The sequence below is a fragment of the Ranitomeya variabilis genome, chromosome 3 (genome assembly GCF_051348905.1).
Source record: "Ranitomeya variabilis isolate aRanVar5 chromosome 3, aRanVar5.hap1, whole genome shotgun sequence".
In the NCBI taxonomy this organism is placed as follows: domain Eukaryota; kingdom Metazoa; phylum Chordata; class Amphibia; order Anura; family Dendrobatidae; genus Ranitomeya; species Ranitomeya variabilis.
In genome coordinates this window covers 71,708,385-71,731,799 of record NC_135234.1, presented here as the reverse complement: position 1 = coordinate 71,731,799, position 23,415 = coordinate 71,708,385, and the positions used below count along the sequence as shown (strand labels likewise).

At 43.9% G+C, this 23,415-nt stretch overlaps 1 protein-coding gene across 1 annotated transcript in view; it reads left to right on the top strand.

The window, feature by feature from the left end:
* LOC143815177 (cell cycle control protein 50C-like) overlaps positions 1-23,415 on the top strand; it is a 61,582-nt gene that overhangs the window by 15,339 nt on the left and 22,828 nt on the right. Inside the window, exons 2-5 of the mRNA XM_077294132.1 lie at positions 3,554-3,670; positions 6,225-6,335; positions 13,879-13,975; positions 15,056-15,199. Coding sequence (XP_077150247.1) covers positions 3,554-3,670; positions 6,225-6,335; positions 13,879-13,975; positions 15,056-15,199 — 469 coding nt within the window. The remainder of the gene's footprint in view (positions 1-3,553; positions 3,671-6,224; positions 6,336-13,878; positions 13,976-15,055; positions 15,200-23,415) is intronic.

Genomic DNA, 23,415 nt, shown 5'->3' with positions numbered 1-23,415 from the left:
CCAGGTCTTATATTTCCCTCTGCTAGCTATTTAGGTCTTAGGCCAGAGCTGGGCATCTAGCTATAAATAGGAAATGCTACCTGGCTATTTCTAGTTGCGCGGCAGGCTTAGTTCATGGTCAGTATAGTTCCATCTTCCGAGAGCTTGTCCCTCTATAGGCTTGCTATGATCTCTGCCTGCAGAGATCATGACACCTCGGCCTCCGATTTGGTGGGCGGGGACCCTCGGCCTCCGATTTGGTGGGCGGGGACCCTCGGCCTCCGATTTGGTGGGCGGGGACCCTCGGCCTCCGATTTGGTGGGCGGGGACCCTCGGCCTCCGCTTTGGTGGGTGGGGCCCGTCGGCCTCCGATTTGGTGGACGGGGCCCCTCGGCCTCCGATTTGGATGGTGTGGACCCTCGGCCTCCGATTTGGTGGGCGGGGACCCTCGGCCTCCGATTTGGTGGGTGGGGACCCTCGGCCTCCGATTTGGTGGGCGGGGCCCCTCGGCCTCTGATGTGGTGGGCGGGGCCCCTCGGCCTCCGATTTGGAGGGCGGGGACCCCCGGCCTCCGATTTGGTGGGCGGGGACCCTCGGCCTCCGATTTGGTGGGCGGGGACCCTCGGCCTCCGATTTGGTGGGCGGGGCCCCCCGGCCTCCGATTTGGTGGTCGGGGACCCTCGGCCTCCGCTTTGGTGGGCGGGGCCCCTCGGCCTCCGATTTGGTGGGCGGGGCCCCTCGGCCTCCGATGTGGTGGTCGGGGCCCCTCGGCCTCCGCTTTGGTGGGCGGGGCCGGGCCCCTCGGCCTCCGCTTTGGTGGGCGGGGCCGCTCGGCCTTCGATTTGTTGGGCGGGGCTCCTCGGCCTTCGATTTGGTTGGCGGGGCCCCTCGGCCTCCGATTTGGTTGGCGGGGCCCCTTATCCTCCAATTTGGTGGGCGGGGACTCTAGACCTCCGATTTGGTGGGCGGGGACCCTCGGCCTCCGATTTGGTGGGCGGGGACCCTCGGCCTCCGATTTGGTGGGCGGGGCCCCTCGGCCTCCGATTTGGTTGGCGGGGCCCCTCGGCCTCCGATTTGGTGGGCGGGGCCCCTCGGCCTCCGATTTGGTTGGCGGGGCCCCTCGGCCTCCAATTTGGTTGGTGGGGCCCCTCGGCCTCCGATTTGGTGGGCGGGGCCCCTCGGCCTCCGATTTGGTGGGCGGGGCCCCTCGGCCTCCAATTTGGTTGGCGGGGCCCCTCGGTCTCCGATTTGGTTGGCGGGGACCCTCGGCCTCCGATTTGGTGGGCGGGGCCCCTCGGCCTCCGATTTGGTGGGCGGGGACCCTCGGCCTCCGATTTGGTGGGCGAGGCCCCTCGGCCTCCAATTTGGTTGGTGGGGCCCCTCGGCCTCCGATTTGGTGGGCGGGGCCCCTCGGCCTCCGATTTGGTTGGCGGGGCCCCTCGGTCTCCGATTTGGTTGGCGGGGACCCTCGGCCTCCGATTTGGTGGGCGGGGCCCCTCGGCCTCCGATTTGGTGGGCGGGGCCCCTCGGCCTCCGATTTGGTTGGCGGGGCCCCTCGGCCTCCAATTTGGTGGGCGGGGACCCTCGGCCTCCGATTTGGTGGGCGGGGACCCTCGGCCTCCGATTTGGTGGGCGGGGACCCTCGGCCTCCGATTTGGTGGGCGGGGCCCCTCGGCCTCCAATTTGGTTGGTGGGGCCCCTCGGCCTCCGATTTGGTGGGCGGGGACCCTCGGCCTCCGATTTGGTGGGCGGGGACCCTCGGCCTCCGATTTGGTTGGCGGGGACCCTCGGCCTCCGATTTGGTGGGCGGGGCCCCCCGGCCTCCGATTTGGTGGGTGGGGACCCTTGGCCTCCGCTTTGGTGGGTGGGGCCCCTCAGCCTCCGATTTGGTGGGCGGGGCTCCTCGGCTTCCGATTTGGTTGGCGGGGACCCTCGGCCTCCGATTTGGTGGGCGGGGACCCTCGGCCTCCGATTTGGTGGGCGGGGACCCTCGGCCTCCGATTTGGTGGGCGGGGACCCTCGGCCTCCGATTTGGTGGGTGGGGACCCTCGGCCTCCGATTTGGTGGGCGGGGCCCCTCGGCCTCCGATTTGGTGGGTGGGGACCCTCGGCCTCCGATTTGGTGGGCGGGGCCCCTCAGCCTCCGATGTGGTGGGCGGGGCCCCTCGGCCTCCGATTTGGTTGTTGTGGACCCTCGGCCTCCGATTTGGTGGGTGGGGACCCTCGGCCTCCGATTTGGTGGGTGGGGACCCTCGGCCTCCGATTTGGAGGGCGGGGACCCCCGGCCTCCGATTTGGTGGGCGGGGACCCTCGGCCTCCGATTTGGTGGGCGGGGACCCTCGGCCTCCGATTTGGTGGGCGGGGACCCTCGGCCTCCGATTTGGTGGGCGGGGACCCTCGGCCTCCGATTTGGTGGGCGGGGACCCTCGGCCCATGATTTGGTGGGCGGGGACCCTCGGCCTCCGATTTGGTGGGCGGGGCCCCTCGGCCTCCGATGTGGTGGGCGGGGCCCCTCGGCCTCCGCTTTGGTGGGCGGGGACCCTCTGCCTCCGATTTGGTGGGCGGGGCCCCTCGGCCTCCGATTTGGTGGGCGGGGCCCCTCGGCCTCCGATTTGGTGGGCGGGGCCCCTCGGCCTCCGATTTGGTGGGCGTGGCCCCTCGGCCTCCGATTTGGTGGGCGGGACCCTCGGCCTCCGATTTGGTGGGCGGGGCCCCTCAGCCTCCGATTTGGTTGGTGGGGCCCCTCGGCCTCCGATTTGGTGGGCGGGGACCCTCGGCCTCCGATTTGGTGGGCGGGGACCCTCGGCCTCCAATTTGGTGGGCGGGGACCCTCGGCCTCCGATGTGGTGGTCGGGGCCCCTCGGCCTCCGCTTTGGTGGGCGGGGCCCCTCGGCCTCCGATTTGGTGTGTGCTCTGCCTGGGGCCACTGTGCTCTGCCTGAGGCCCCATATGCTGCCTGGGGCCCCTGTGCTCTGCCTGGGGCCCCATATGATGCCTGGGGCCCCTGTGCTCTGCCTGGGGCCCCTGTGCTCTGCCTGGGGCCCCATGTTCTGCCTGGGGCCCCTGTGCTCTGCCTGGGGCCACTGTGCTCTGCCTGGGTGTAGGACACTGGTGACGTCACTTATCTCCGGACATTAGCTCCGGACATTAGCTACGGACATTAGCTCCGGACAATAGCTCCGGACAAAGCCACGGAAGTTGGCACAAATTGCAGGAAGTAGTATTCTAGGCAATTATATATTAGATATTATCTTCCTGGTGAGGTGGTTCTTGGATACCATACTGCCCATGTACAGTATTCACAGAAAGCTGCCAATCAGTGATGGGGTGGGGTTATACAGAGCTCAAGAATATGGAGGACTATGGTACATGGCAGCAGGTTTACTAGTCCTCTAGTGATAGTCTCCTGCTGATAAAATAGTGATGTTATCAAAATGATAGCAAGAAGCCCAGTAAGTGACACATCGCTGGAATCAGAATCTCTGCCTCTAAATTGTGTTGCTCTCAGGTTCAGGAGATGTATATTTTCCGACGTCTTGCTGGTTGTGATGCAGTATATTGTGTATTGTTAACAGATAACCTATTCTGACTATTCTGATTGTTCGCGATGTACGAAAGAACGAGAAAATTCTTCAAATTCAGAATCGCCGTGCAGCTGCTTTGTTAATTTCTATGTGAAAGAGAATATTCAGGCAAGTATAACGATCAGCTAAAATATTAACATTAATATTAATAATTTTACAGAAGTCATTGGTTTAGTAGAAGCTCTTGTTTCATATAATGTCTATGACGGGAACATTAAAGGGGTTTTCTGAAACTAAGTGAATGTCATAGTACAGTATGTGCCTATGTGTTTAATGTAATAATCTAATGACTCTTCAATTCAAAATGTCCTACTCTTCCCTCTCTAATTTTCTGTCTGTTTCTTTTTTCTTATTTTCGATGACTATTAGGCCACGTTCACACGTTCAGTATGTGGTCAGTATTTTACCTCAGTATTTGGAAGCCTAAACCAGGAGTGGGTGATAAACGCAGAAGTGGTGACATGTTTCTATTATACTTTTCCTCTGATTGTTCCTCTCCTGGTTTTGGCTTACAAATACTGAGGTAAAATACTGACCAAATACTGAATGTGTGAACGTGGCCTTAGTTTGAGTCTTCTAGCATATCCTTGGGGTTCTCAAACAGATCCACGTTCAAGAAAAGCAGGGAAAGGTAAGGAATAGTGTTGAGCATTCCGATACCGCAAGTATCGGGTATCGGCCGATATTTGCTGTATCGGAATTCCGATACCGAGATCCGATACTTTTGTGGTATCAGGTATCGGTATCGAAACAACATTAATGTGTAAAATAAAGAATTAAAATAAAAAATATTGCTATACTCACCTCTCCGACGCAGCCTGGACTTCAGCGAGGGAACCGGCAGCGTTGTTTGCTTAAAATTCGCGCTTTAACTTCCTTACTTGAAGTCCCGGCTTGTGATTGGTCGCGCGCCGCCCATGTGACCGCGACGCGACCAATCACAGCAAGCCGTGACGTAATTTTAGGTCCTTCAGGATTTTAAAATTACGTTCCGGCGTTGTGATTGGTTGCGTCGCGGTCACATGGGCGACGCGACCAATCACAAGCCGTGACGTCACGGGAGGCAGGAGACGCGCGCATTTTAAAATCGCGCGTCTCCTGCCTCCCGTGACGTCACGGCTTTTGATTGGTCGCGTCGCCCATGTGACCGCGACGCAACCAATCACAACGCCGGAACGTAATTTTAAAATCCTGAAGGACCTAAAATTACGTCACGGCTTGCTGTGATTGGTCGCGTCGCGGTCACATGGGCGGCGCGCGACCAATCACAAGCCGGGACTTCAAGTAAGGAAGTTAAAGCGCAAATTTTAAGCAAACAACGCTGCCGGTTCCCTCGCTGAAGTCCAGGCTGCGTCGGAGAGGTGAGTATAGCAATATTTTTTATTTTAATTCTTTATTTTACACATTAATATGGATCCCAGGGCCTGAAGGAGAGTTTCCTCTCCTTCAGACCCTGGGAACCATCAGGAATACCGTCCGATACATGAGTCCCATTGACTTGTATTGGTATCGGGTATCGGTATCGGATTAGATCCGATACTTTGCCGGTATCGGCCGATACTTTCCGATACCGATACTTTCAAGTATCGGACGGTATCGCTCAACACTAGTAGGGAATAGTGATGAGCAAACAGGTCCGGATAAAGTATTATCTGAGCATGCTCTGGTGCTAACCAAGTGACTTCAGTATGCTAGAAAAATATGTTTGAGTCCCCGCAGCTGCATGTCTTGTGGCTGTTTGTCAGCCGCAACACATGCAGGTTTGTTACACAATCCCTGTATTGTGGCGGGTGTCGAACAGCCATGAGACATGCAGCTGCAGGGACTCAAACATATTTTTCGAGCATACTGAAGTCACTTGGTTAGCACCAGAGCATGCTCAGATAACACCTTATCCCAGCAAGTTCACTCATCACTAGTAGGGAATTTTGAATTGACGTATATTATTAAAGTGGTTAGGTTATTAAATTAAATAGATTTATAGCATGAAACTCAGTTTTGTACAATTCCGTTAAAGTGAGCTTGGTTTAGGATAGAAGAGTGTATATGTGGCGGGGTTTGGAGGACAGGTTGAAGCAAATGAAACAAGAATAAAGTGGTGAAGGATAGAAAGAGGAAAGTCAGTGGGAGAGAGTTGGGAAACCGACCATTACCTATAAGTTCAAATTCCTTGAGGAGGGTAACCTTGATGGGCGTACTCAAAGCACAGGGATGGAAAAATTTTACATTTTCAAGTATGCTTGAAATTGCAAGACAAGGTCCATCCACTAAAAAAATGTGTGAGGTTATCCTAGAATAGATTGGGCAATCCAAGAGAGCAAGAAGTATCCTGAATAGATTCTGGGATTTCAGGCCCGTTTTAGTTCTGTAATTTGACTCAGGAAAAATTCTGAGAGAAAGCTTGAATATATTTGGAAAATCGGAATTGGGGTAATTTCTTAAACCTTTCCTGAATGTCACCTGAGACTTTTTTTTATGACTTTTTTTTATAAGTTGCATTTGGTATTAAAGGATACGTAAACTGGCACCTTTGTGTATGTAAACATGAGAAAATAAAGTAGAAGACTCAAGAGACCACATCTACACACAGATAAAAAAGCTAAAGTTGGAAACAACGTATCTGAATACTTACTGCCTTATTGTCATGTAACGTTCCACACAGGGGGACGTCTTCATGTATTATGGGCTCAGCAACTTTTTTCAGAACCATCGGAGATACGTGATATCCAGATTTGATACCCAGTTGCTTGGAAGAAATGTAACAACTAAAGAGGTTGGTATTACTTTACTCATCATGTAAAAATGTTTTTCCTATAATGTTGTTTTAGTTTTAATACATTTATTTTTTTCATATAGCATATAGTATTGTTATTATATTATTATTATAATTATTATTATATTATTATTATTGTGCTATTTTCCTATAGTATTGTTGTTTCTAAATGATTATGAACTTGTTTTTTTTTCATTATTTGAGGTCTGCAAGCAATGCATTTTTTTTGTTATTTTGACCATTTCTCATTTTCTGAAAATAAATACAAAATATATTGCTTGGAACTTCGGAGACATGTTGTCAATAGTTTTATCCATAAAGGGAAAAATCAGACAAACTGAACATTTTGCACTGGTCTCTTAATTTTTGCCAGAACTGTATATCATAAAAGCTATGTGTTTAATCCATGAATTGACCATTTCATTATGAAGATAAAATCACTAATATTGAAAATGTCTTCTATTTGCTAAAGTCAGCTCTGGGTATTGCTGGCGACCGTGTTCCCAAGAGAAGTCCAGGGTGTGAAAGCTTCGGTTGTGTATTACAGCTCACGACCAATGTGCTATCTAAGTTGTCACCCTAAAAAGGCAGAAAAATGATAACAAATGGTGCCAGAGTGGAGTTTGGAAGAAACGCGGGTCTGTTCACAATTCTGTCTCAGTTTCCATTTATGGTAGAAAACATGACTCATTGCGGAATCTGATGCACCATGGATTCCACCCCACAGAAACAAACACCCAGGTGCCTTAATGAACACCACTGAAATACCGACGGTACCATCAGGTTCCAGTGTGATCTCCACTGTGTTCAAGTAAAGGATAGATCTGCATGAAGGTTCCTTAAAAGTTTGTGCTGGAAACAGTTTACATGGGTGAAAGATCTAATGGTGGAGCCATAAAGCCACCTTTATAATGAGAATATTTCAAAACATGGGTGTCAGCGCAGTCACGTGAAGTCTGACCTCTTCATAGTCAAGGTCAGAGATGATGGGATTTTCATTTTAGTGTCCGTGAGTAGAGATAAAATCCACATGTTAACGTTAGTAGAATTCCATCCAGGTGACCATTAATATCAGTAATAAAAAGGGAAAATCAATAATCTCACCAATTCAATCTTTATAAATAGGATGAAAAGAAATAACAGTGTCTCGTCCTTTTAAATGGAATTGATCAGCTTGGGAAAACTTTTCAATCTTTGGGTAGCGTGGTTATAGAGCTGGAGAGATATAAAGACGTGTGGGAAAAGATTCAGTATATCTTATTTTATGCATTGAAATCTGGGCGCAGAGGTCAAGTGGGCGGTCCTAGTCAGTGATTGACAGCTATCTCTCTATGCACAGTTATACAAGGAAGGCTGTCAGTCACTAAGTGGGACCACCTAATGGACTTCTGTGCCCACAATGAACACTGATTTCAATTCATAAAATACAAGTTATACTGAATCTTTTCAGCTAATGTGTCTGGTTCCTCCTGTTTTATGGCTTGCTGCCTAATAACGACACCATTTCCAATCCTAAGCTGACATGTTCCACTTAAAGTTATAACAATAATAGAACATTTAAGAAAAACTGTGGCAAAGATAATAATTACTCTCTAATATTGCCTGATACAAATCAATAGTGTCTGTGTGTGTTCTAGAACTGCTAAAATACTATATAAAATAATGAAGAAATAACAATTTAAAAATCTGATCAGGGACTGAAAACTAGATGACTGGTCACCACAATGTAACACAGCCTCAAACCCACTTTTTCCAATTCCCCACTACTAGGTGATTCTTTATCTAGTTTGCCTCTCAGGATAACCCAGCCTTCCTTTAGGTGGATTTCTCTAAAAATCCAAAATTCCAATAAAATAACATCCCAGTGATGTTATCCATACATTTTGCTGTATTTTAGCTTTTTTTATAATATTGTATAAATTGAGTAACTTTACCCTAAATAGTATAACATACATATCTGTATACATTAATCTTCATGCACTTGTGATGCCCAGTATGAATGGTAGCTCGCCTCACGGCTATGGCGCTCCACTCAGGAAACAAGTCAACAGACAGCTCACACAGAGCAGATAACTTTACTAAACACTTGTAATATCTTTTCATATTAAAATGATTGTATTTATTTTATTTAACGGCCTTCGGCTTGTTCTTGAGCCATGGCGACTTGATGGTGAATGATCTGTAGGAAGATCGATCTTGTGCACTCCTAGATAGGTCCACCAGGGTCTTCTCCACTGTGATCTTGATAGTATCAAACCTTCAGGTTGTTGGTCTTCCTCTTTGCCTTGTTCCTTCTATTCTTCCCACCATGATGTCCTTCTCCAGTGATTGTTCTCTTTGTATGATGTGTCCAAAATAGAAAAGTCGTAGCTTGGTGATCCTTGCTTGGAGTGACATGTCAGGCTTGATTGGTTCCAAGATTGATTTGTTTGTTCTTCTTGCCAACCATGTATATTGATAACATCCTTCTCCAGATCCATATTTCAAGGCGTTGATTCTTCTGTATTGTTTCTTTATAGTCCAGGTTTCGCATCCATATATTAATACAGCAAAGGCTATAGTAAGATGCAATTCATGCTAAGATACAATTACTTAAATGTTTTGGTATCAAATACTCATACCTGTAACTTACAGTTGCGCCAGAGTTATAAGCCAAGCATCTTATCCACTGAAGATGATTCTCGCCATTCTATTTCTTTCTCGGTTGTCGTTCCAGAGCACGATATGGCTATATTATTTGTTTTTCACAACTACATCACTAATACCCAGTATCAGCAGGGGGCGATCCGCTAAGTCACAGGCACTTGGTTTCACACACGTGCTTTATATCTGCTCATTTTCCTCCATCCAGAAGAACATCAGAGTCAGAGTTGCCAAAGATGGAGTTAAGATAGGGGAGAGCAACAAGAGCATTCACCCTGGATAGCGCCAGGGCGTGGGAACAAGCCACTTTTCCTGGGTCATTAATAATGCCATTCCTATTCCACCATCAGCTCCTGGGGTGCAAGTACTCTAGGGGTGAAATAGCATTAACAAAACCATACATTTCAAGGAGAGAAGGGGAGTGGAACAATTTATTTCTCACCTTGTCATCCATATTCAATTTTGAAATCACATTTTTTTTTTGACCCGCCCAATTTTGGAGTCAAATTTCAGCATGCTGCAAATTTTCCCTCACGCCGAATACTGCAGAGAAAAAAACGTAGATCAGCATTGCCTTATTGAATAACATTGGTCCAAGTGCACCCATTTTTATCTGATTGCACTTGTCTGATTTATAGGCTCTTGAGAGCGAAACTTTATTCTGTATATTTACATACAACATTGTAGTAAGATTAAAGCAGAGCTATAACGTGATCCTCCTACACACCACTCTCCTCTTCCGGGTCTAGCTTGCAATGTTATTCACTTATTACTGCACCTAAGGATATGTGAAATCAACGAATATAACAGTAATCCTCGACACCATGATATGTGAATGTGAGAGGAATATTCAATTGAAATCCAGGATATTAATAAGATTTTGTTGTAATTTTACCTGCAAAAAATACTGTACTCCATAAACTATGTTTAGATTCAGAAGACGTTACAAAATAATAAAACACCTGTCCGAGGCCTACCCCTCACCTGTCTTACTGCCGCGGCTCCGCACCCTGTCTACCGGTCTTTAATTCTTTTGGCCTCCATATCTTCATCCAGCCTCCGTTTTTCCAGTCTTCCTGTGCTGAATAAGCCTCACCCATTCATATTGAGCGTGACACACAAGTGACCACATGAGGCTTATACAGCACAGGAAGACTCAAAGTAAAGGCTGGAGACCAGAAGAATATCCACATCAAAAATGGGAGAAGAGGGTGGGGAGCTGCGATGGCAGGACAGGTGAGGGGTAGGCCTAGGACAATTCAATATATTGTTTTATATAAACATCTCCTCAGGATGAATCAATTTGGTCAGAATTTCATTTTTCAGCAAAATCGAATGAACGGAACCAAATCAAATTTTAACAAATTGGTTCATCTCTATTTCTAACACATGTAATTCAGTTAGATACAGAAATATTTGAACAGTGACCGAATCTCCATGATTTGTCCTCTGCATGCCGCTATTTTGGATTTAAGAGGAAATAACTGAAATGCAACTGAAGTGTAAACTTTCAGGTTTAGTTAAAGGGTTGAAAAAAAATATGCTGTGAAATGTTTAGAAATTGCAACCATTTTTCTACAAAGCCTCCTCATGTCAGGGATTCCAAAGTAATTACAGTAAAAGTAAAAAAAACAAACAGATCTTTGAACAAATTATTAAACAGCCTGTATGTAAGTACTTGGATAAGAATACAGTAATTAACCAGAGCTAGCAAGGTTTTGTAGCAAACAAGTCATGCCAGACTAATCTAATTTCCTTCTATGATGGAATCACTGACTGTGTGGATCAGGTAAATGCGGTAGATATTGTATGTCTCAACTTTAGCAAAGCATTTGATAACGTATTTCATACGATCCTTATTTAAAAAATGACCAAGAATGGTATTGGCAAGGCTACGGTGAGGTGGATTCATAACTGGCTCAGTGATCGTACTCAAAGCGTGGTAATAAATGTTTCACATCTAATTGGAAGAGTGTTTCTAGTGGGGTACCACAAGGCTCTGTCCTGGCCCCAATATTGTTCAACATTTATATAAATGATATTGATAAGAGAGTCTAGGCCTCATCTAGAATACTGTGTCCAGTTCTGGGCACAACATTTTAAAAAAGACATAGAAAAACTGAAGCAAGTTCAGAGAAGAGCTACCATGATGGTGGGCGGACTTCAACTTAAAAGGATCTGGGAATATTTAGCTTGCAAGAAATAAGGCTAAGAGGAGACTTAATAGCTGAGAACAGGATCTTGCGTGACGACGTCACGGTCACGTGATGGCTCACGTGACTGGCTACGGAGAACTTAATGGACCAATCTTCCTACGCGTTTCAGAATTCATGGATTCCTTCCTCAGGGAGCATCCGTGACTTCACGCAAGGTCCTGTTCTCACAGAGCACCTACTGGCTTTCATTGCGGTATTTGGCTCCCGCTTTACACGGGTTTAGGTTCCCGAGGGACGCTTGTCACCGGCTGGGACAGCGCCCCGGGATTTTCGGTCTCCGCATAGACTTCATCAATTCCATACTGGTAAAGGACTCCGTGTGGGCACCACAGACACCAGCGTTCTGAAAGGCATCACCGGACAGCAGGTATCCTCTTTTACCAGAACGATTGTGGTCTCACTGATCTATTTATTTATTTTTCTTTATTCATATTTCATCTATACTTCACTTGCTAAGTATTTTGAACTAGTGAAACACTAGTTCAGCTCATGATGGGAGTTACGTAACATACGGTCATAGAAACAATAGTAACCAATACAGGTCTATTCTAAACCACCACGGCATTTAGCCGATACAGCTGATCGCATTGATGGGAGGATGCGCTCCCTCTCCCATCATCACCCTGTCAGTGTCGGCGTCTGACGTCACCGACACTGACAGTGGGCGCGATGACGTCACTGCCTGGCGCCGCTGTCGGGAGATCAGCGGGAGCAGCGCAGGAACCAGGAAGAAGAGAAGTGAGTATTTATTTATTATGGGGGCTGCTGCCTTATTACAGGGTCTGCCTATGGGGATCTGCCGCCTTATTACAGGGTCTGCCTATGGGGGCTGCCTTATTACAGGGTCTGACTATGGGGATCTGCCACCCTATTACAGGGTCTGACTATGGGGGTGCTGCCTCATTTCAGGGTCTGCCTATGGGGGGCTGCCTTATTACAGGGTCTGACTATGGGGGCTGCCTTATTACAGGGTATGACTATAGGGGGCTGCCTTATTACAGGGTCTGACTATGGGGGCTGCCTTATTACAGGGTCTGACTATGGGGGCTGCCTTATTACAGGGTCTGACTATGGCAATGCTGCCTTATACTACAGAGTCTGCCTATGGGGGTGCTACCTTATTACAGTGTCTGCCTATGGGGGGCTGCCTTATTACAGGGTCTGACTATGGGGGCTGCCTTTTTACAGGGTCTGACTATGGGGGTGCTGCCTCATTACAGGGTCTGACTATAGAGGTGCTGCCTCATTACAGGGTCCATCTATGGGGGGGCTGCCTTATTACAGGGTCTGACTATGGGGGCTGCCTTATTACAAGGTCTGCCTATAGGGGTGCTGCCTTATTACAGGGTCTGCTTATGGGGGTGCTGCCTTATTACAGGGCCTGCCTATGGCGATGCTGCCTTATACTACAGAGTCTGCCTATGGGGTGCTGCCTTATTACAGAGTCTGCCTATGGGGCTGCCTTATGCTATAGAGTCTGCCTATGGGGAATGCATTATACTATATTGTGGACTATTTGGTGCATTATGCTATTGTATATGGAGGCTATCTAGGGGGCAATCATACAGTATGGAGATTACAGTGTGGGGGTCATTATACATTGTTGGAGCCATCAAACAGTTTGGGGGCTTCTAAGGAGTCAGTATACTGTGTGGATGGTACTATACAGTGAGGGGGCATTATACTGTATAAGAGAGCATCATACTGTGTATAGGGGAGCTGTACAGGGGGGAGACTCGGGACATTATTAAATGTAAAGTGGGCACTTATTGTTATAGGGGAACTCAGGTTACTGTGGCTATCAAAGGGGCACACAGGGCAATATTACTTTCTAGGGGGCAAAATATGGGCACTTTTCTAGGGCACTTGCACCGGGAATTACTATATTATAGAGGGGTGCGTTAGAATTTAGAGCTTACAGAGAACCACAAAGCAGGTGCAGTAATAAGGTCACCTACGGCAGCAGCGGCTCAGTATTGGGGTATCAGGGGCAGTAATAGGGACACATACGGCAGCAACGGCTCAGTATTGGGATATCAGCAGGATGAGGAGTTTGTGCAGGATGGGAATAGATGGTGATGGGGCTGGAATATGAGAAGTAAAACTTGTCTTTGTTGTAATCTCTGCAGACGAGTCCTGGCTGGAAGAAGTTGTCATGTCGGTCTGGGCCAGATGGAAAAGACGGGAAAAATGAACGATTCCATCAGAAAGAACGTCAGCGGTAAGGCATTATCTGTAACTGTACTGTAATCTCTTATATGTTCTGTAGGGCTGGTATCTACCACATGACCATATGGCGGTAATATCTATGTTGGTCTTTATATAGAGATTATCCTCAGTAACAGCGCGGTCATCTGCTGAGGTTCTCCTCCACTATTAGGGCGCGTCACCGAGTTGTAATCAAGGTTACCTGGTTAAGGGCCCACTGAGAAGTTTCGCCCCCCTGAACCAAAACCCTAGGTGCACCTCTGCCCTTATTCCAATTAGAATGTGAATACCCTCAAATTAATTATGATATTCTGCACTTTAGGCCCATATTGATGATATAACTTTATCCTGAATATGTTTTGGTAAACAGCTAAAATGACAAAACTTGTGACACTGTCCAAATATTTCTGGACCCAACTGCATTAATTGAATTACCGTAATAAGATTTAATTCATTTAATTATTATCTGTCTGCAGAACATACAAGGTGGTGGTTACTGTGCTCCGTTTTCTGTATATGAAAATGGCACCCCAATGGCTCCTTGTGGTGCAATTGCCAACAGCATGTTTAATGGTAAGTAAAAGTATACACAGGACAGCAAAGAAGGAGGTGGTCTGTACAAAATACTCCAATATTCTAAAAAATGTAATAGATTTAACAGTGTGGACATACAGTATATTGTACATTTGCACCATTTACTAAGATGTTTGAACCATATTACTGCCCATACCACATAATGCTGCCATTCAGTACATAAATAACACCACCATTCAGTGGATATATGCTACCTCCATAGAGTATCCATATAATACTGCCATATAGTGCCCACATAACATCAACATATATTTCCCACAAAATACTCTCAGTTCATTGTTTTATTTAAGTTCAGTGAAGACATAAAACTTCCATATATAGTCCAAATATTAACAATATTCAATACCTAACTAGCATTATGCTGTGATGTAGCACCATACAAAGACAGCAGAGTCCTGGTGTTCTAGGGCAATTTACTAATCTACTATGTATATTTGGTACTTGAGCTGTAGCTTAGGCTGTGAAATGACTTTGGCCCCACCTGGTCCTGCTGGTTTAGATTTTTCGAGCCTAGTCACAGTTAGTGATGAGCGAGTATGCTCGTTACTCAGGTTTCTCCGAGCATGCTCGGGTGGTCTCCAAGTATTTTGGCGTGCTTGGGTATTTAGTTTATCTCGACCGCAGCTGCATGATTTACGGCTGCTAGACAGGTTGAATACATGTGGGGATTCCCTAGCAACCAGGCAATCCCCACATCCCCACATTAAGGCTGTCTAGCAGCCGCAAATTATGCAGCTGCGTCGACATAAACTAAATCACCGAGTATGCCAAAATACTCGGAGAGCACCCGAGCGTGCTCGGGAAAACCCGAGCAAAAAGTATACTCACTCATCACTAATCACGGTACCTTGCAGGTCACAATGTGACCTCATTCACTGGCATTATGCTGTGATATAGCACCATACCAAGATCTCTGGCCGCCTCACCTGGTGTCACGGTGTTGCTTAAACCTTAACGTTACTGAATTAAAGCCTTTATCACTTTACAGAAAGGATATGAAATGCTCACTCAGATGTAGAAGAAACCTTTAACCTAAATAATATAATTTTTTTGCCTTAGATACTATAACATTAGTTTATCACCCGGACTCAACTAGCATAATTCATGTTCCAATGTTGAAAACTGGGAACACCTGGTGGTCAGATAAGAATGTGAAGTTCAGTAACCCAAAACCTAAGGACGATCTCGTAAAGGCCTTTGCAGGTAAAGTACGTTCCCCATGGAATATTTGGAGCTTGATGTCAAGTTTTTCATATGGTGTCCTAGGTATCTTGGCTAAAGTCCAATATGACTTTTTACTGTTTTTACTGACCTGAGACGTAAGAAAATATCATCCCCCGATGGGAGAAAATGCAGCAGCTGTCATCTGTACACCAGCTGGCACCCTGCTGCATCAGCCACGATCGGTGTTGGCCCCAAACATTGCCATTTCACCTTCCAGATGCTCCTGTTAATAATAACAGCAGCATCTAGATGGTTAATAGAGTGTTGGGGCTCCCTCTTTAACCCATCAGCACCCTGAGATCGTGATTGTGTGGTCCTGATACTTGCCATGCCAATTCAGGGCCAAGTAATGGCCTTAGAGTCTGCAGGCTAAAGTGACATGCCTATTCAGATGTTAGCAACATTTTAGTGATAAAAAATATATTATTTTATTCCTGACATGCTATTTTGCTTTAATTCCTGAAAACCCCCCGAAGGGTTAATAAACTACCCGAGAGCAGTTTTGCATATATTGAGGGTTCTTGTTTTTAAACTGGTATCACTATTACAGGTTTTCCAATATATAAGGCCCCAAAGTCACTTCATTACTTAATTGGTCCTGAAAAAAATAAGTCCTGGAAAAAATGAAAAATTGTTGCAAAAGTTTTAAACCTTCTAACACCTTAATAAAATAAAAGGATATTTGACAAATGGTGCTGATGTAAGACATATAAAGTAAATGCTATTTATGAAACATTTTGTGTGGCGTGAATACCTGTAATAATGGTATCAACATTCAAAGTTTCAAAATTAAAAAAGGAGTCTGTCAGCACGGAATGACTGTTTATACCAAGTACACTCGCTCGGTGCACCCTTGACGTAGCCAAACAGTTCAGTGCCCCGTCTCACCTATTGGATTTGCATTTATCTCTGCCCTTTGCTTCTTTGATTGAAGGAAAGAATGTGCGGTCAAGCGGAGCGCTGGGCATATAGATAAGGACATAAAGTTATAAAATGTTCAAACCTTTAATAAAATGTAGAACACACAACACGTTTCGGCGGCTAAATGCCGCCTTCATCAGGTATCTCTTCTTTGACAGCTCTGGTGCCAACCCTCCTCTATGGGCTGCTGGTAAAGGCTTCTCCTTGTGTTTCCCCAGACATAGGCATTACTAGCTACATCTGCTCCATGCTTTATTGAAGTATTATACACTTTGCAACATGAATGGTCAAATAATTGCTCAGCTACCAGCTTTTCCCAGTCTTTGACCATCTATCTAGTTTTGTAAACCTAGGTTTTAAATTTATATTGGGCATCAAGATCAATTATCTTGTGCCTCAACCGATCACAACTCAAAACGGCACAAGTTCACTTTTGGCTTTTTTGCATGTTTCTACTGCAAAACTGGAGATCTGGCTATCAAAAATGCAACGTAACATGAGTTTTTGAAAGGTCTGGCCCAACAAATGCGCCAGATGAATTGGAAATATGAAATCAGTTCCCAAATCGCTTTTTCTCCAGTTTTTTTGTGGCATACTGGAGGGAAAAGAAGGAATAAATACAACCCTCAAAAAAGGTAAGACGGTATCTAAAATGTGAAGAAAATAAGAATACCATGATATGAACATTTCTCAAAGCCAGAGTTTGTTCACAACAGATCCTAGAACACAGATAAGAAGCTGAATGTTTAGACATTTTTCCATTTCATTTGAAAAAAATTAAATCATTTAGAAATCGATGGCTGCAACACTTTTCAAAAATGTTGGGACAGGGTTGGAGGGTCAATTTTCAACTAAGTCACATGACTGTGTATAAAAAGAACAGTTTAGAGAGGCAGAGTCTCGCAGAAGCAAAGTTGGTCAGAGGTTCGTCAATCTGTGAACAACAGCGTCTAAAATTGTGTAAGAACTTCAGAGAAATATTCCTTAACATAAAATTGCAAAGACATTGAATATCCCACTATCTACAGTACATAATAACATCTAAAGATACAGTGATTTTGGAGAAATCCTTGTGCACAAGGGACAAGGTCGACTGTCAATATTGGATACTTGTGATCTAAGGGCCCTCAGGTGGCAGGAAATTAAAAACAAGCTAGATTCAGTCATGTAAATCACTGCATGGGTTTAGGAATACTTGCAGACATAATTTTATGTGAACACAGTTTGCCTTACAATCCAAAAATTCAAGTGAAAGCTTTTTCATGCAAACAAAAAGCCATATGTCAACACAATGCCCAAACGCTGCCATCTTCTCTGGGCCAAAGCTCATTTAAAATAGACTGAGTCAAATGGAAAACTGTTCTGTGGTTAGATAAACCAAAATTTGAAATTATTTACAGATATCACAGATTCCGAGTCCTGCAGACTCAAGAGCAGCTTGATCCGTCCAACTTGTTATCGGAGCATAATTCAAAGGTCTGCATCTCTTATAATATGGGATTTCATAGAGCCTATTGCAAGGACAGCTACAGTATCAATGCTGAGCATTATATAGAGGTTTCAGAGCAGGGGTGCACAACAGTTTTCGTTACAAGGGCCACATTTTCACACTGAGCCAATCCCAAGGGCTGTAAAAAAATTAAAATGTATACATATATGAACACATTACCACATAACTGTGTATTAATTAATCACTATAAATAGTAAAAGGGAACAGCACACTGGTATAACTTATCTCTGGGTGCAGAGCCTCCAGGCAACCCGTCCACTGGTCGTCCACATTCAATATAGATCAAAAAAAGAGGCAGCACTCCATTTTTCAAAAAGGTGCAGGATTTATTCAAATCCACATGTCAGTGCGACGTTTCAGCTCTATTGAGCTTTTCTCAAGCAGTGGATACAGGTTCCTTGGTACTTATATATAGTGTTCTAACAACCTTAATTACAGCCATTCGTGTTCAATTATATTTAAATACTTTAGATAAAGTGCATCTGTGCATTTGTGCGTTTATACATGTAGATATCATCAGCCATTCTTACCGCTGCCGGTGACAGTTGCACATGGAGGAAGCCATTGTCTCTGTCGGCGTTCCTAGGTCTCAATTGCGCATGTCTATTACTTTACTAAGCTTGGTTGAACTGCAGAGCAGGTGAACAAACTCGGCGCATGCGCAGTAGCGCTAAATACCGCCATTTTCTTGTAGGCATAATCTCTAGAGCTCCAAGCATACAAGAACCAACGAAAAAAATGTATATGTGCTTCCAAGTCTATTAGAATTATGTAGGTGGACTTAATTAGGGCACCACTTATTATAATACCACAAAACTATTAGGTACCATATTTATTTTATGTTTACCAATGTCACATATGGACTAGGGTTCTTTATGATATATATTAATACCAAATGGACTTAATCCACATCACCCTAATCTTGCAAGTATAGCTTTGTATAAGCCACATCCTGCAGATCAGATAGCTCTCGGCATGGGCCAGTCGGACCTTAGCGGCCAGACTGCCCATATCCCAAGCTGCTATATAGTGGTGGAGTGTCCTGGCGTATAAATGAATTCTAACACAAAAAAAAAAAAAAAAAAAAACAGGTACCATAGCCTTATTATAGCACATTTTATTAACTTGGCCTCAGTTCAACAAAATATTTATATATATATAGATTCACAGAAAAAAAATTTTTTCTTTGACGTAATGTACATGTCCTCCATGTTCAAACTGTCCCCTACCGCAGCAACCCGGCATGGATGACTTCTCATCTACATAAAAGATAAAACAAATAAAGTGCATTAGTATCTATATTAAAAACAAACTAGTAATAACATGGGACCATACAACTACACAACGGATTCAAATGATCGTATGCATCTTAAAATCGACATTAAGACCCCCAGGTTTTAGGGTATTGAGCTCGTATATCCACATAAGTTCTCTCTTTTTAAGCATTGATTCTCTGTCACCCCCTCTTCTCTGTATGGGGACAGTGTCAATAATTTTAAATCGTAGATCTTTTTCTGTATGTTTCTGTTCAGTGAAATGTTTGGGGACCGGGAGATCGGTTCTCTTTTTCCTTATGGTATATCTATGTTGGTTCATTCTAACTTTGAACTCACAGGTTGTTTCCCCAACATACCATAAGTTGCAAGGACATATCAGCACATAGATGACAAACTCTGAACTACAAGTCAGAAAATGCTTAATTTTATAGATTTTATCTGTCATTGGGTGTTTAAATGTAGATCCTTTAAGCATATGATTGCAGTTTATACAATTTAAACATGGGAAACATCCACCTCTACCAGATCCAGTCAAGGACATTTGAGTACTTCTCCTCATAGGGCCCATATCCGACCTAATGAGCATGTCCTTGATATTCTTGCTTCTTTTATATGAGTATAGCGGAGGCATCTTAAATTCATGGATATTAGGAAGACATTTTCCCAACATTGTCCAGTGTTTTTTAATAATGTTAACAATTTTATCACTTTCCTCCGTGTATGTAGAGACAAAAGGGACTCTTTTAGATAATTTTTTCACATTAGACTTTTTATTGATAAGTTGTAATCTGTCCTCTTTCATAACCGTATTTTTTGTCTGCTCCAATAGCCTCTTAGGGTACCCCCTATCCAAAAATTTTTTGATCAATAGATCTATTGTTGGAATGGCTTTATCTTCCTCTCTCACAATTCGTCTGACCCTGAGTAATTGGCTCAAGGGAATGGATTTCTTTATAGGATTTGGGTGGTGGCTGTCATATAATAGTAAATTGTTTCTGTCGGTATTTTTCACAAATAAGGTAGTGTCAAGCTGGCCATTTTTTTGTTCAATCAACACATCTAAGAATTGAATTTCAGTTTTAGATTTTACTAAAGTGAACTTAATTGTTTGATCTATTGTGTTGAGAAACGCATGGAACTCATTCAACTCTTTTTCTGTACCTGTCCAAAGGAGGAAGACGTCGTCTATGTATCGCCACCACACCAGCACATGCCGGAAGTGGTGGGACACATAGACAAGGTCCTCCTCCAGGACTTCCATGACCAGGTTCGCATATGAGGGGGCCATATTGGCCCCCATGGCTGTACCTTGTTTTTGAGCGTAAAACGCGTCACCAAAAAGAAAATAGTTATATTTAAGAATTATTTCCAACATTTTGAGGAGAAAAGCCCTACCCTCTATTGTATATTTTATTGGATCCAACATCTTACTCACAGCTCCTAAGCCTCGTACGTGATCAATGGAGGTATATAATGACACTACGTCAAAGGAGGCTAAAAGCACCTCCTCCTTTAAATCCAGTGTCTCTAACTTCTTCAGGAAGTCTGTGGTATCTTTGATGTAAGACCTACTATTTTTTTGTGATAGGGTTCAGTATTTTATCAAGGAAAATGCCCATTTTGTTAAACAAGGACCCAACCCCAGACACAATGGGTCGCCCCGGAGGGTCGACCAAACTTTTATGTATTTTTGGTGTCATATATAGCACCGGGGTACGTGGGTTCTCCTCCCATAAAAAATTATAGAGATCTTGATCTATTATAGATGCCTGCATGGCTTCTTTCAGGCATTTTTTAATTATTTCCTGAATACTGAATTTTGGGTCCCTATCTAACTTTTCATATACATTTCTGTCATTTAATTGTCTCATGACTTCTTTTATATAAGCTTGTTTGTCCATGACGACAACCGCTCCCCCCTTGTCAGCGGGTTTTATTATAATGTTGTCGTCATGGACAAGCTCCTGTAAGGCTTCAACCTCCTCCCCCCGAATGTTGGGGTGTCTATATTCGTTGGTACATCCAGTTCTCAACAGTTCAATATCTGTTTTTACAGCTTTTTCAAAAGCTTCAATAATGGCAGAATTAGTTGGTGGAATAAATTTACTTTTTTTCTTTAGCTCGACCATTTTTAAATCAAATTCACTTGTTTTACATGACCCGCCATCACTTTTATCATTAAACCATTCTCTCAATTTAATTTGTCTGAAAAAACTTTCTAGTTCAATTTGTAACTCGAACCAATTTACATGGGTACATGGACTAAAATTCAACCCCTTACTAAGTACAGATACTTGTGCATTAGTTAATACCTTGTGGGAAATATTCACCACTAATTCTGTTCTCTCTTTCTGAGGTTCAGAGTCCTTTGTGGCTTGGCTTTTTCTATTTTCTTTTTGCCGCCGATGTTGGCGCTTGCCTCCTCTTCTTTGCCTTCTTCTGGACCTTTGGCTGGATCTAAGGGATACAAACTCAGAGTTCAAGTGACAAGCATTATTAATATTAATCTCATGTCTATTCTGATGACCACTTTTTCTCCAGGACATTTTAACATTTTCTGTTTGCCAGGAATACACGTGACCCGTCTCATAATCTGCAGTGTCTCTAATCCATTTTTTTCTTTTAGTTTCCTCCAATTCACCACGGAACTTGCTCATATCTTTGTCAACTTTATCCTTAAAAATAGTCCAATCATCCTTGCTCAGAATGTCCTGTAATTTGATTTCCACTTCCCCAATATTTGATTGTAGTTTTTTTACTTCCACTTGTAAATATTCAACATTCAGCAACATTACATCCATTGCATATTTGTTAGAAATCATTGTAAACCTATTACAGAAAGCAGTGTTGCCACTGAACAGATTTGGTCTGATATTAGACCTGAGTCCCCTTGGTATTTTACGTTCCTTAAGGTATTGTCCCAATGTAGTCAGGTGCAACTGGGAACTTATAAGTCGCTTCACATCATTTGTATATTTATATACAACTAAACTAAATATAAATATACAAATGATGTGAAGCGACTTATAAGTTCCCAGTTGCACCTGACTACATTGGGACAATACCTTAAGGAACGTAAAATACCAAGGGGACTCAGGTCTAATATCAGACCAAATCTGTTCAGTGGCAACACTGCTTTCTGTAATAGGTTTACAATGATTTCTAACAAATATGCAATGGATGTAATGTTGCTGAATGTTGAATATTTACAAGTGGAAGTAAAAAAACTACAATCAAATATTGGGGAAGTGGAAATCAAATTACAGGACATTCTGAGCAAGGATGATTGGACTATTTTTAAGGATAAAGTTGACAAAGATATGAGCAAGTTCCGTGGTGAATTGGAGGAAACTAAAAGAAAAAAATGGATTAGAGACACTGCAGATTATGAGACGGGTCACGTGTATTCCTGGCAAACAGAAAATGTTAAAATGTCCTGGAGAAAAAGAGGTCATCAGAATAGACATGAGATTAATATTAATAATGCTTGTCACTTGAACTCTGAGTTTGTATCCCTTAGATCCAGCCAAAGGTCCAGAAGAAGGCAAAGAAGAGGAGGCAAGCGCCAACATCGGCGGCAAAAAGAAAATAGAAAAAGCCAAGCCACAAAGGACTCTGAACCTCAGAAAGAGAGAACAGAATTAGTGGTGAATATTTCCCACAAGGTATTAACTAATGCACAAGTATCTGTACTTAGTAAGGGGTTGAATTTTAGTCCATGTACCCATGTAAATTGGTTCGAGTTACAAATTGAACTAGAAAGTTTTTTCAGACAAATTAAATTGAGAGAATGGTTTAATGATAAAAGTGATGGCGGGTCATGTAAAACAAGTGAATTTGATTTAAAAATGGTCGAGCTAAAGAAAAAAAGTAAATTTATTCCACCAACTAATTCTGCCATTATTGAAGCTTTTGAAAAAGCTGTAAAAACAGATATTGAACTGTTGAGAACTGGATGTACCAACGAATATAGACACCCCAACATTCGGGGGGAGGAGGTTGAAGCCTTACAGGAGCTTGTCCATGACGACAACATTATAATAAAACCCGCTGACAAGGGGGGAGCGGTTGTCGTCATGGACAAACAAGCTTATATAAAAGAAGTCATGAGACAATTAAATGACAGAAATGTATATGAAAAGTTAGATAGATAGGGACCCAAAATTCAGTATTCAGGAAATAATTAAAAAATGCCTGAAAGAAGCCATGCAGGCATCTATAATAGATCAAGATCTCTATAATTTTTTATGGGAGGAGAACCCACGTACCCCGGTGCTATATATGACACCAAAAATACATAAAAGTTTGGTCGACCCTCCGGGGCGACCCATTGTGTCTGGGGTTGGGTCCTTGTTTAACAAAATGGGCATTTTCCTTGATAAAATACTGAACCCTATCACAAAAAATAGTAGGTCTTACATCAAAGATACCACAGACTTCCTGAAGAAGTTAGAGACACTGGATTTAAAGGAGGAGGTGCTTTTAGC